General features: G+C 37.7%; 1 protein-coding gene across 1 annotated transcript in view; it reads left to right on the top strand.

Annotated features, from left to right (window-relative positions):
* Window positions 1-13,493, top strand: part of LOC139479602 (hemicentin-1-like) — an 80,619-nt gene that overhangs the window by 39,555 nt on the left and 27,571 nt on the right. Inside the window, exons 2-6 of the mRNA XM_071262445.1 lie at window positions 559-662; window positions 3,357-3,561; window positions 6,741-7,028; window positions 9,493-9,602; window positions 13,060-13,264. Of these exons, the coding sequence (XP_071118546.1) occupies window positions 559-662; window positions 3,357-3,561; window positions 6,741-7,028; window positions 9,493-9,602; window positions 13,060-13,264 (912 nt within the window). The remainder of the gene's footprint in view (window positions 1-558; window positions 663-3,356; window positions 3,562-6,740; window positions 7,029-9,492; window positions 9,603-13,059; window positions 13,265-13,493) is intronic.

The following is a 13,493-nucleotide window of genomic DNA, read 5'->3' as shown; positions in this document are numbered from 1 at the left end:
TTAGCTTCATAAATGATCACACCCCAAAACTAATTATTTGTTACATTTGCCACAGATCAGACTCACACAGACACATCACCGCAGATCAGTCTCTCACGAGATTAGTTCAGACATATCACCACAGATCAGTCTCTGATCAGACTGGTTCAGACATATCACCACATATCAGTCTCTGATCAGACTGGTTCAGACATATCACCACACATCAGTCTCTGATCAGACTGGTTCAGACATATCACCACACATCAGTCTCTGATCATACTGGTTCAGACATATCACCACAGATCAGTCTCCGATGAGACTGGTTCAGACATATCACCACAGATCAGTCTCTGATCAGACTGGTTCAGACATATCAATACAGATCAGACATGGTGGCAGTTTAATGGACTTCTGGGGAAACCACACCCTGAATACAGGATCGCATTTATCCCATTGTCAGAAAGACATACACGTGATTACTTCATATCTTTTACGTTTTAACTGCCGTTTCTAATAACCTTGATATATTGTGCTCCAATCCCAGCCTTTAACGCCAGGCCTTCATGATTGTTTCAGAGATAGATAGTATCCAGTTTGCTGCAGAATCCAAGACAATTACAGCAGAGGAAGGAGGAAATGTGGCCCTGCCCTGCTATGTACATTCCATAAAAAACTATACAGTGAGTATACCATATAATATTGTGTACACAACATCCAAAACTATACAGTGAGCGTCCAGTATTATATAACATTGTGGACATTTCATACAAAACTATACAGTGAGCGTCCAGTATTATATAACATTGTGGACATTCCACTCAAACCTATATTCAGTGACTGTCCAGTATTATATAACATTGTGGACATTCCATACAAACCTATAAAGTGAGCGTCCAGTATTATATAACATTGTGGACATTCCATACAAAACTTTATTCAGTGACTGTCCAGTATAATATAACATTATGGACATTCCATACAAAACTATACAGTGAGCGTCCAGTATCATATAACATTGTGGACACTCCATACAAAACTATACAGTGAGCGTCCAGTATTATATAACATTGTGGACATTTCATACAAAACTATACAGTGAGCGTCCAGTATTATCTAACATTGTGGACATTTCATACAAAACTATACAGTGAGCGTCCAGTATTATATAACATTGTGGACATTTCATACAAAACTATACAGTGAGCGTCCAGTATTATGTAACATTGTGGACATTTCATACAAAACTATACAGTGAGCGTCCAGTATTATCTAACATTGTGGACATTCCATACAAAACTATATTCAGTGACTGTCCAGTATTATATAACATTATGGACATTCCATACAAAACTATAAAGTGAGCGTCCAGTATTATATAACATTAAGCACATTCCATACAAAACTATACAGTGAGCGTCCAGTATTATATAACATTGTGGACATTTCATACAAAACTATACAGTGACTGTCCAGTATTATATAACATTGTGGACATTCCATACAAAATTATAAAGTGAGCGTCCAGTATTATATAACATTGTGGACATTCCACTCAAAACTATACAGGGAGCGTCCAGTATCATATAACATTGTGGACATTCCATACAAAACTATATTCAGTGACTGTCCAGTATTATATAACATTATGGACATTCCATACAAAACTATAAAGTGAGCGTCCAGTATTATATAACATTGTGGACATTTCATAAAAAAACTATACAGTGAGCGTCCAGTATTATATAACATTGTGGACATTCCATACAAAACTAAACAGTGAGCGTCCAGTATTATATAACACTGTGGACATTCCATACATGACTTTTCACACAACAGTACCACAGGAAATTATTAGGTGACATGTAATGCAATTGCAACAGATTACAAAGTATATATACAATATACAACTAAAGGTTACATTACATCATTACATCATATAGGTTCATTGCAATTGACGACAAAGTCCTATTGTGGTTCTTCTATATATTAAGCACCATAAGGAGCATCATTGGAATTGATGACTGGTGATATACATTGTCATTGCAGTTTCTTTTTTCTTTTAGCTACAACTAAAACTTGTTTTAAAGACATCGGCAGGACATTGAGTGGTATACTTTTTCTTTTCTTTTTAATTCCAGCAAAATTTAGTTGATATTGCAGTTGATGACAGGTGATATATAGTGTAGTTGCAGTTGATGACAGGTGATATACATGTAGAACACCAATGCAGTTGATGACAGGTGATATATAGTGTTGTTCCAGTTGATGACAGGTGATATATAGTGTTGTTGCGGTTGATTACAGGTGATATATAATGTTATTGCAGTTGATGACAGGTGATATATAATGTTGTTCCAGTTGATGACATGGGATGTATAGTGTTGTTGCAGTTGATGACAGGTGATATATAGTGTTGTTGCAGTTGATGACAGGTGATATATAATGTTGTTCCAGTTGATGACAGGTGATATATAGTGTTGTTGCAGTTGATGACAGGTGATATACATGTAGAACACCAATGCAGTTGATGACAGGTGATATATAGTGTTGTTCCAGTTGATGACAGGTGATATATAGTGTTGTTGCGGTTGATTACAGGTGATATATAATGTTATTGCAGTTGATGACAGGTGATATATAATGTTGTTCCAGTTGATGACATGGGATATATAGTGTTGTTGCAGTTGATGACAGGTGATATATAGTGTTGTTGCAGTTGATGACAGGTGATATATAGTGTCGTTGCAGTTGATGACAGGTGATATATAATGTTGTTGCAGTTGATGACAGGTGATATATAGTGTTGTTGCAGTTGATGACAGGTGAAATACATGTAGAACACCAATGCAGTTGATGACAGGTGATATATAATGTTGTTGCAGTTGATGACAGGTGATATATAGTGTCGTTGCAGTTGATGACAGGTGATATATAATGTTGTTGCAGTTGATGAAAGGTGATATATAGTGTTGTTGCAGTTGATGACAGGTGATATATAGTGTTGTTGCAGTTGATGAAAGTTGATATATAGTGTTTTTGCAGTAGATGAAAGGTAATATATAGTGTTTTTGCAGTTGATGAAAGGTGATATATATAGTGTTTTTGCAGTGGATGACAGGTGATATATCGTGTCGTTGCAGTTGATGGCAGGTGATATAGAACACCAATGCAGTGGATGATAGGTGATATATAGTGTCATTGCAATGGCAACAGGTTGCAAAATAGTATTATAACTACAGTCGGAATAGTTGCATAACTTTAGTTGATGGTATTAACTATCACTGTACTACTGCAGTAACTGAAATGCTCCTAAGGTTTGGTGTTACGTTTATGTCACAATATATTTTGTCAAGCTGAAATTCCCTTGCTTTCAGATAAGCTGGGAGAGTGGGAAGTTGGGTGTTTTAACAACAGGTGATGCAAGAGTTACGACCGACAACCGATTCGTTCTGCGACGTGGGAAGCTTGGAATATGGATGCTGCAAATCACGGACGTGGTGTTGGATGACGAGGACATCTACAACTGCATCATCAACACCAACCCTCCACTCACTAAAGTCGTCACTCTCAATGTGGGCTGTAAGTATTCCAGTCTCAGTAGCATTCCTTATGTCACAAGCACATCATTCAAGGCCCATCTCTCCAACACGGGCCATGGTACACTGCAGAATCTTCCACACATTTATATCATCAATAAATATCTGGATATGAAACATGAATAGTACCGGTATAGTAATTTCTGAATATTCCTATTCAACTTGAGCAGTACAGTAATATCTTATTACTAACTAAATGTTGTAGTGTTCTTCCTCTGAAACAAACCTTACAAATCTCAGTCATCTTACCAGACCAGAGACTCGAACATCTTTCAAAGAAGAAGGTTAACCTCCATGTAGAATGTCGCAATAAAAATCAGTTATATTTGTTAATAACAAATTGATTTAAACATCATATTTCTTTCCTGAAGATTAAGTTGTCAGACTTTCAGTAGTATATGGATATCAAATATATATCTGGATATCTCCAACAAACTTCAGGTAGCATAATAATATCAAATACCTGGATATCTCTATCTAACCTAATGTAGTATAATTATATCATATATCTGGATATCTCCATCAAACTTCAGGTAGCATAATAATATCAAATACCTGGATATCTCTATCTAACGTAATGTAGTATAATGATATCACATATCCGGATATATCTACCAAACGTTAGGTAGTATAATAATATCACAAAACTGGCTATCTTCATCAACTCTAAGGTAGTATAATAATATCAAATATCTGGATTTCTCCATTAAACATAATGTTGTAAAATGATATCAAATACCAGGATATCTCTATCTAACTTAATGTAATATAATGATATCACATATCCGGGTATCTCCATCAAACCTCGGCTAGCATAATAATATCAAATACTTGGATATTTCTATCTAACGTAATGTAGTATTATGATATCAAATATCTGGATATCTTTATCAAACTTAATGTAGTATAATGATATCACATATCCGGATTTCCATCAAACTTGAAGTGCTATAATAATATCAAATATCTGGATATCTCCATCAAACTTAATGTAGTATAATTATATCAAATATCTGGATATCTCCATTAAACATAATGTATTATTATGATATCACATATCAAGATATCTCCATGAAAGCTAAGGTAGTATAATATTATCAAATATTTGGCTACCTCAATCACACGTAATGTAGTATAATCTCAATCAAACTTAATGTAGTATAATTATATCAAATATCTGGATATCTCCATTAAACATAATGTATTATTATGATATCACATATCCAGATATCTCCATAAAAGCTAAGGTAGTATAATATTATCAAATATTTGGCTACCTCAATCACACGTAATGTAGTATAATCTCAATCAAACTTAATGTAGTATAATTATATCAAATATCTGGATATCTCCATTAAACATAATGTATTATTATGATATCACATATCCGGATATCTCCATAAAAGCTAAGGTGGTATAATATTATCAAATATCTGGCGATCTCAATCAAACGTAATGTAGTATAATGACATCAATTACATGTATGTGGGAATCTCTATAAAACATTGAGTTGTGTCCCTATCAAATTTGAGTGGTATAATTATATGAAATATATGCATATCCCTACCAAACACTGAGTAGTAAAATGGTAAGTATTTATATGGAAGCTAGATATTTGCCATCTATACTGTTAATGTACCTTTGACAAAGTTACTGTGTTCTACATATCTGCACATCGCATCGGCAAATAAGCTGTGAGCACATCAACTGCAACCTCACCCATACAGTTATTCCCCTTTTCATCACCGTGTGAATGACTCACTATGGGATGGGAGTGTGTATTATAAGAAATATTCCCGCAGAGCCCCATACAGTTTTGATTAATATTTCACCTGTAGAGCCAACATATATATTAAGACTCACAATGAAAAAACTAGGTGGTATTACAGGCAGGATGAAAAGACAATATTTTAGCTCAGAAAAAAATATTTCCAATTGATCTACATCACATGTAAGAAAAATCTGTTTCTTTTCCAAATAATTTTCTAAAGCTTACTTAAGTCATCTTGCAAAAATATATTTCCCATTTATCACAGTTAAAATAATCAATTTTATTTTCACAAAGAACTTCTGAAGCCTGTTTTTCAGTGAAATATGAACATGGACAGTGGTAGGTAGTTTGCCTGAGAAGTTTCTGAGAGTCTCCTCCAGTTACTTATCAACACCAGGTGTGTGCGAAGGCGTAGTGTTTGTTATAGAAGCACCATTGCATCTGGTTATCGGACTCTCACGTAACCACGGTGTCAGACACACAGAGCCCCTTACACAAACAGCGAATGTGAGGGTGCAGTGGAGGTGAGGGAGGAGGGGGGGGGGGGGCGGTGCAAGGTGCTGCTGATGCTGACAGTGATACAAACATCGGGTGCTGGGAACAAGACAAGCTGCTGAGCTGACAGTGATACAAACACAGGGTGCTGGGAATAAGACAAGCTGCTGAGCTGATGATGAAGATGGGAATTAGGCAAACATTCTGAACTTGAGTGATAGGTTTATCTGATGGGTTGTTCTTTGTTCGTGTCAAGGGTGGAGTTGAGAGGTCTGTCTTGGTGAAATGCACACTGGAAGAAAACACACGAAATTTTGTTGTGTGTTATGTTGTAATCTGTCCTTTCACTTAAGTCTTGCTGGGAGAGAAGAACTTTGTACCCTGTAACCTGTCTTGTTTCTTGGGGTTTGTGAAGCCATTGTTTCAGGACTATAGAATATATTACCCCTTTGTAGCTCACCTAATTTGCTAATTCATAACAGCAACTATCAAACCATATAGTTGTGTACAAACCTATACATACATATCAAGAATCAAAACTTGTTGTGTGGAAACACCTATACAATATCAATATCAAACAGTAGTTGTGTGGAAAATCTAATACACACATGAAACATTAGTTGTATGGAAACCACTACACAATATAAACTATTTAACTATTTAGCATGATGACATGAATAGAATATCCTTGAACAAGAAAATCTGTTAATATTCAGCAGAAAAACTTTTGATGATTTTTCTCCACAGTCTACTGGAACCAGAAAGTTTGGGAAGTATTTAAGATGTAATAAAACAAATTTGAAAATCATTAAACAAACAAAAGCGGCTGCAGTACACTAACCAGCACTTAATTACTTACTCACAAAAAAATATAATATTCTCTCTTATGTTGTCAGTCTCCCCCACCATGAAGGCAGCACGTAGCCATGTGACCAAGCCAAAAGGGAAGAAGGCTAAGCTGGAGTGCCTGGTGAGCGGCAAGCCCCTGCCGGTGGTGATGTGGGAGAAGGGGGAGGAAGAGGTGAAGCCTGACAACAGACACTCCATGGAGACACTCAAGAGGGGAGACTTCAACCGAGTCATGAGGCTCAGAATAAAGAAGATCAGGGAAAGCGACTATGGACAATATCGATGCAAGGCTGTCAATGAGTTTGGCATGAACACTGCTACAATCAAACTGAATGGTGAGGGATTTGAACAAAACAGATTTTTAGAATTTATGTTTTATAAGCAATACAGTGGAACCTTATTAGCCAAAATTTGATTAATAACTGTACATGGTTTAAGGTGCGAGAAGAATTCTTACTGTTATGTCACATTTTAATCAATGAATGAATGAATTTATTTGTATTCTCTGTTAGGCCCATGAAGATCCGGGGAAGAAAAGGTCTTCAGCAACCTATGCTTGCCGTGAAAGGCGACTATGCATGTTGTAAGAGGCGACTAACAGGATCGGGTGGTCAGGCTCGCTGACTTGGTTGATGCATGTCATCGATCCCAATTGCGTGGATCGATGTTCATGATGTCAATCACTGGTTTGTATGATCCAGAGTCGATTATTCCCAGACCGCTGTCATAGAGCTGGAATATTGCCGAGTGCGGCATTAAAAAACAAACCAACATACTCTCTGTTCAGTATCTTCCTGTATCTGCATCTTTGTGGGTTTTCAACAATGGTTCACCCACTTCATTCCAGCAAGCTCCTTCCCAGCGCCTGACACCTTTGTTACACTCTCGGTAGTATAGAGAGCTCAGTGAACGGACTATCGCTGTGAGGAGCTTGTTCATTCCAGGGGAAAAGGGAGATAACTCTCAAACTCCCTCACATGTTTCTTTGTTGTTTAACATTGTAATTAGCAATAATCCAGCTATATCCCTGTAAATAATCAAGTCTGGACCAGACAAAGCAGTTGATATTATGAACAATGAGCCATATCGTCGGGTTAGATGACACTCTATCAACCAAATCACCGAGTCTGACCAACCCAAACGTAAGACTTGGTTGCTGAGGACAAATTCTCAACTGGAATCACCATGGCAGTGACTGATAATGTACCTGGCTTAATGGCAAAGGGAACATTAACAAGGATTCATACAGAGACATGCACATGGGTTTTCAATGATCTGAGAAAAATATCCACAGTCAATCTTTGATTGTTAGAAAGGATATGATGTATCATTAACTGGCAAGATGATCATGATCTACATGTTTGAAGGCTATTCATAGCATCCTCCTTTACAATGGATTAATTCAAGGTTTAGAAATTGAAACTGGCCACCATAGCAGCTGTGAAAGTAGTAATCCTTAAAGTGTTGATCTAGCACATGCTCACTGAACGCACCACACCACTCCTAACATACCAGTATAGTGATGCAGTAGAGACAAACTCAATCTGAGAACAAGGGGAGGTGAAATTGGGTTTAACATCGCGTCCAAGATTATTGCACTTATCTAACGATGTGCATGCATGTGTGTGTGTTTGTGTCTGTGTGTGTGTGTGTGTGTGTGTGTGTGTAACTCCTAGCCGAGCAGTCCTTGTTTTGGCTCTTTAATGTCGAGCACCAGACAGGGTAACAACAAGTACCATCTTTTAACGTCTTTTGGTATGATGCGGCCAGGGATTGCACCCCAGACCTTCCACTCTCCAGGCTGATGTTCTACCTCTAGCCCACGGAGGCGGTTAATCTGAGAACTAACCTGTGAAGATTCGGATTTGAATAGGTCATCAGCAACACATGCTTGTCCTAAGATGCGACTATGCTTGTCCTAAGATGCGACTCTGCTTGTCGTAAGTGGCAACTAATGGAAACATGTGGTCAAACTCGCTAGCCTTGTTTATGTATGTCATCGTATCCAAATTGCATAGATCGATGCTCATGATGTCAATCACAGGATTGTCCTGTCCAGACTCTATAATAAACGACCACTGCCATAACACAGCTGGAAAATTGCTGAGTGTACGACACAAATAACAAACAAACATTCTGTATACTATTACTATAACAATACAATTCATGATTGCATTGATGTTTCCTTTGAAATACTGAACTATATGGGTGCATGTTATTTGTGATCACATTCATTCTTGCATTTTTTATGAATTCTAGTTAAAAAAAGGGATAAAATTCATTATTTTAATCAAAACTTCTGATTCCATTGGAATATAAAAGCCATAATACCTTTTCCATAATCATAAGACATCTCTGCTAAAGTAAGAGTCCATTGTATGATAACATGAGCATGTGATTGTGAAAAGGTGAGCGTATCCTGCCACACTGTTGCACCCATCACAAACACATGCAAAGGCAAGTTAATTGTTCACCCGATAAAACATGGAAACAAATGGCACAAGTACAAATAGAAAATTTAGATAATTTTTGTCACTTCAAATTTGGAAATCTTTTCCACATGTCTACCCTAAAACTTTTTAAATACTTAACTATCAAAGAATATCAGCATACAACATGGAAGTAGTGTGGCTATTTCTATAGTAGTGTGTAGTGTGTACATATAACATATTTTGGTTCATCTGCTTAAAATATTTCTTTGGTAGGCCTGTACTAACACTCACTGTTGCTAGTATCCAAGTCTATGGACCCACATATCCAGACATGGAACCAATTCTATGTGTATGATGTTTGTTTCAGCGCCACGTTCTGTAACACCATCGTTTGATGCCAAATCTCAGAACATCTCTGCCTCACCTGGCTCCACTGTAGCCCTGCCCTGCACAGTTCAGTCCCTGGGAAAGTATAAGGTACATCAACTATGCTTAATCAATTACAGTTAATAACTGGTGTTCCTAGTTCATTGATTTGATTAAGATGAAACCTTGGACACATTAAGACTGTGAAAATATTTTGAAATAAAGTGTTGACACATACATGTTTCTTCCAAAACTCTTCACCTGTTTAGGAGGAACTCAAAAATCTTGTTGATCATATATACAGTTTGGAGTTTACTCAAACCACACAGTCGTGGTTAAAATAGATATGGATTTTTTAAATGTGATCTCTTAGTAAAACTGTGTATGGTGAAGTGAAGTAAATTCTTAATTGAAGTTAATCAACCGATAAAAAATAAGCAATTCTTATTTTTTTAAATTTTATTCTTTGTTATTTATTGTTATTGTTAGCCAAATAATTTAGCATGCTTCAGCTATGTTTATGGATCACCTTTTGGATCAGTTGACATCTGAGAAGAAGAAAAACTGTATAATCTCCCAATGGTCCTTCTAATCAGCCATAAGTGACTGGTTACATGACCTTTGTGCTTCTGAAGGTCAGGACCAGCTACCGTTGGTCAGTGCCTTGATAGATATCCGACTGAGGAACAAACATTCCCAACTATATGTGTTATCACAGCCAGCTGGGTGGTGTGGGGCACTATTTCCAATAAATACAGCTATTTAGCGGTTCCTGGGCAAGTGGCATGACAGCTGCTCTCCCTGACACAGCTAATTGTGGGAGTCAGTCAATGCCCCCCCCCACCCCCACCCCCCCCCACCCCCCACCCAACAACTGTTCCTGGGTCAAGTAACCCTAGCACCCCACATCACATACCAAGATAGTTGGTTGAAGAAAAAACTTCTTTTTTTTCAAAAATTCTGTCCAAAAAAGTAATTCCCCAATGTCTATTTTTCGCTCTTTCACAGACATGTTGTGATTTATTTCTCTTTCTCCGAATAACAAAAAATAATTTAAAAGGAACCTGTCACTTTTTACCGAAAGATTCCAAGATGTTCCCTGGCCAAATTGTGTAAGATGATAGACCAGGGTGAGTCATCATGCAGATAGATGTATGGTAATGTTACAATTTCTGTACTCCTCCCATTTTGTGCATCCATTGTAGGATTATAAAAACCTTCAAGGCCCGAATTCTTTTCCCTAACACAGGAATTTTAAATCATATTTTTGCCTGTTGCAAATATATTCTATACAGCTTTTTGCAAGAATACATTTTACTAAATACCTTCCGCCATGTTGGTAAGTGATGTGCACAAGGTCCTTCCAGTATTCGTAATATTTTTTCAGACGCCATTTTTAGCTTGCCCCAACACAACTACTTGGATTACATGGTTTCATAAGCGAAAGTAATTTTTAGTTACCAGTGTTGATAAAGAATGCATGTTTGTTGAAATGTGCTCCCGAGGGATGTTTCTGATGAGGTTACCATGGTTACAGCACACCGTTATGGAACTTCTATTTTGGAGTAATTATTCATTGCTGACGTCCTATTTGTAATGATTATGAATTGCTTTGAGATTCAGTTTCAAGGTTTAATCATATAAAACCATATACATGCAAGCAAAGTCAATATTTCTGCTTATTTTAGGCTGTATAACCCAATAAATCAAATAGGAAGGCTGTCAGGTGCAGCAAAATGGCAAATGTCCAGTTAAATACATGCTGACCCGTCCATGTTCTTCAATGGGCATTTGGAAATTATATGATGAAGTCACAGAGGCACTTCAGCTGCCATCACATATACCTTTGGCAATTTAACATCCTTTGACCAATATGACTGAAATATTGCCCCAACAAAGTTAATTATTAACTCACTCACTCTCCTGACCAGATGCAAAATTATCAAACTCATTGACTAATGTTATAGAAAACATTGCTCACTTTCATTTGAAACAAATGTTGGACATTGTTTTGCTTCAGTTTACCTAATACTCACCTGTATATAGCCAACTAAAATAACTACAACATTTTATCAATTACTGGTCACATAAACTTGACATATTTACAGTTAGACTTCATTTAATGAAATGGTTAGGTGAGGTAGCGTGAGTGAGTGAATGAGTATGGTTTTACGCCGCTTTTGGCAATATTCCAGCAATATCACGGCGGGAGACGTCAGAAATGGGCTTCACACATTGTACCCATGTTGGGAATCGAACCCGGGTCTTTGGCGTGACGAGCAAACGCTTTAACCACTAGGCTACCCAACCGCCCCGTGAGGTAGAGAGTAGGGTAGGGGGAATAATGTCATGAAGAAGTAGCTGTATTTTTTATTTTTTACAATATATTTTTTCAGGATATCAGTCATATCCAGCTAACAATATTGTTTCATTTTTAACAACAAAAACATTTCATTCTGAACACATCAAAGAGAGATAAAATATATGTATCTCAGATGTTTTCAATTACTTTTAAAAATCAAATTGGAAACAGACTGTTCCTAGTGTATGTATTAAGTTTATCTGTATTAACTTAAGCTGTTTTGGTGGTGATGTTTTCACCTGTAACCACATAGAGATGTTGATACCAGTAGTCCCTCCATGTCAGACACAGCTATCTATATCAGTGTGGTGGGGGGATGGACTTAAAACACTTGGTCTGTATATTGAGCACATTCCTAGGCAGTATAGGTGTATTACAATGTCGCTCCTTGGCTGACACTTGGTCTGTATATTGAGCACATTCCTAGGCAGTATAGGTGTATTACAATGTCGCTCCTTGGCTGACACTTGGTCTGTATATTGAGCACATTCCTAGGCAGTATAGGTGTATTACAATGTCACTCCTTGGCTGACACTTGGTCTGTATATTGAGCACATTCCTAGGCAGTATAGGTGTATTACAATGTCGCTCCTCGGCTGACACTTGGTCTGTATATTGAGCACATTCCTAGGCAGTATAGGTGTATTACAATGTCGCTCCTTAACTAACACTTGGTCTGTATATTGAGCACATTCCTAGCCCCCCAAAGAAAATATTGATATAAATATATTACACTAACACTCAAAATTTAAAGTGAGTGAGTTAGGTTTAACGCTGCTTTTAACAGTATTTCAGTTATATCGCAGCATGTGAGTTTCATGTGGACGGAAAGCTCGAAGTGATGCAGGTCTCGGATGTTTACCAGTTACGTGAAACCCACGAGCATAGGCATGGTGCTGACAAACCGAGAAACATAATCGGGGCGAACCGTGATTTAAACCCACAATCATAGGTTTCTGGCGTGTCCGAGTGACGCAACTCTGCACAGCGAATTGCTGCACGTTAGACGACTGGGCCACCCGTGCCTTCGAAAATTGAAAGAATATAAATTGCCTGTATCATATATTCCACTGCTATGCTGTTTCATGTGAACTCGGTTCTTTCCCTGTGAAAGATACAGGAGTCGCTGTGTAAAATCTATCACAGCTCAGGCCTCACAGCAGAAACAGCAGGGTCAAAGGTTAATCTTTCTGTCTTGTTCTGCAGGTGTCCTGGCTGGATGAGGACTCGAACGTCCTCACAGTTGGAAACTCACGGATGTCTGGAGATGACCGTCTTCACGTTGAGCGATCGATGGCCCACAGTTGGGACCTGGTCATCAGCGATGTGACGGAGGCTGATTCCGGAACCTACATGTGCCAAGTCAACACACCAAGGCCGATGGTCAAGACTGTCGTGCTACATGTGGGCAGTGAGTAGACATCATGTCACACCCACTGAGACCGACTACTATGTGTTGGAGTAGAGGATATTTTTGGGGACACTGTTTCAAGCAAAATTTCTGTTTTTTCACAACAACCAAGGAAGGTGTCTATTGAACACTGTTTCTATGTCTGAAACCGGAGGCAAAATTTTATTTTTTTTCCATTTTTGGGGTGAACAAATTATCTTTTGCAAAATAATCCCAAACCTACAACCCA

The sequence above is a fragment of the Haliotis cracherodii genome, unplaced genomic scaffold (assembly GCF_022045235.1).
Source record: "Haliotis cracherodii isolate W230 unplaced genomic scaffold, xgHalCrac1.p SCAF_1, whole genome shotgun sequence".
Classification (NCBI taxonomy): Eukaryota; Metazoa; Mollusca; class Gastropoda; order Lepetellida; family Haliotidae; genus Haliotis; species Haliotis cracherodii.
The sequence above is the reverse complement of the archived record's forward strand: the minus strand, read 5'-3'. Positions and strand labels throughout refer to the sequence as shown.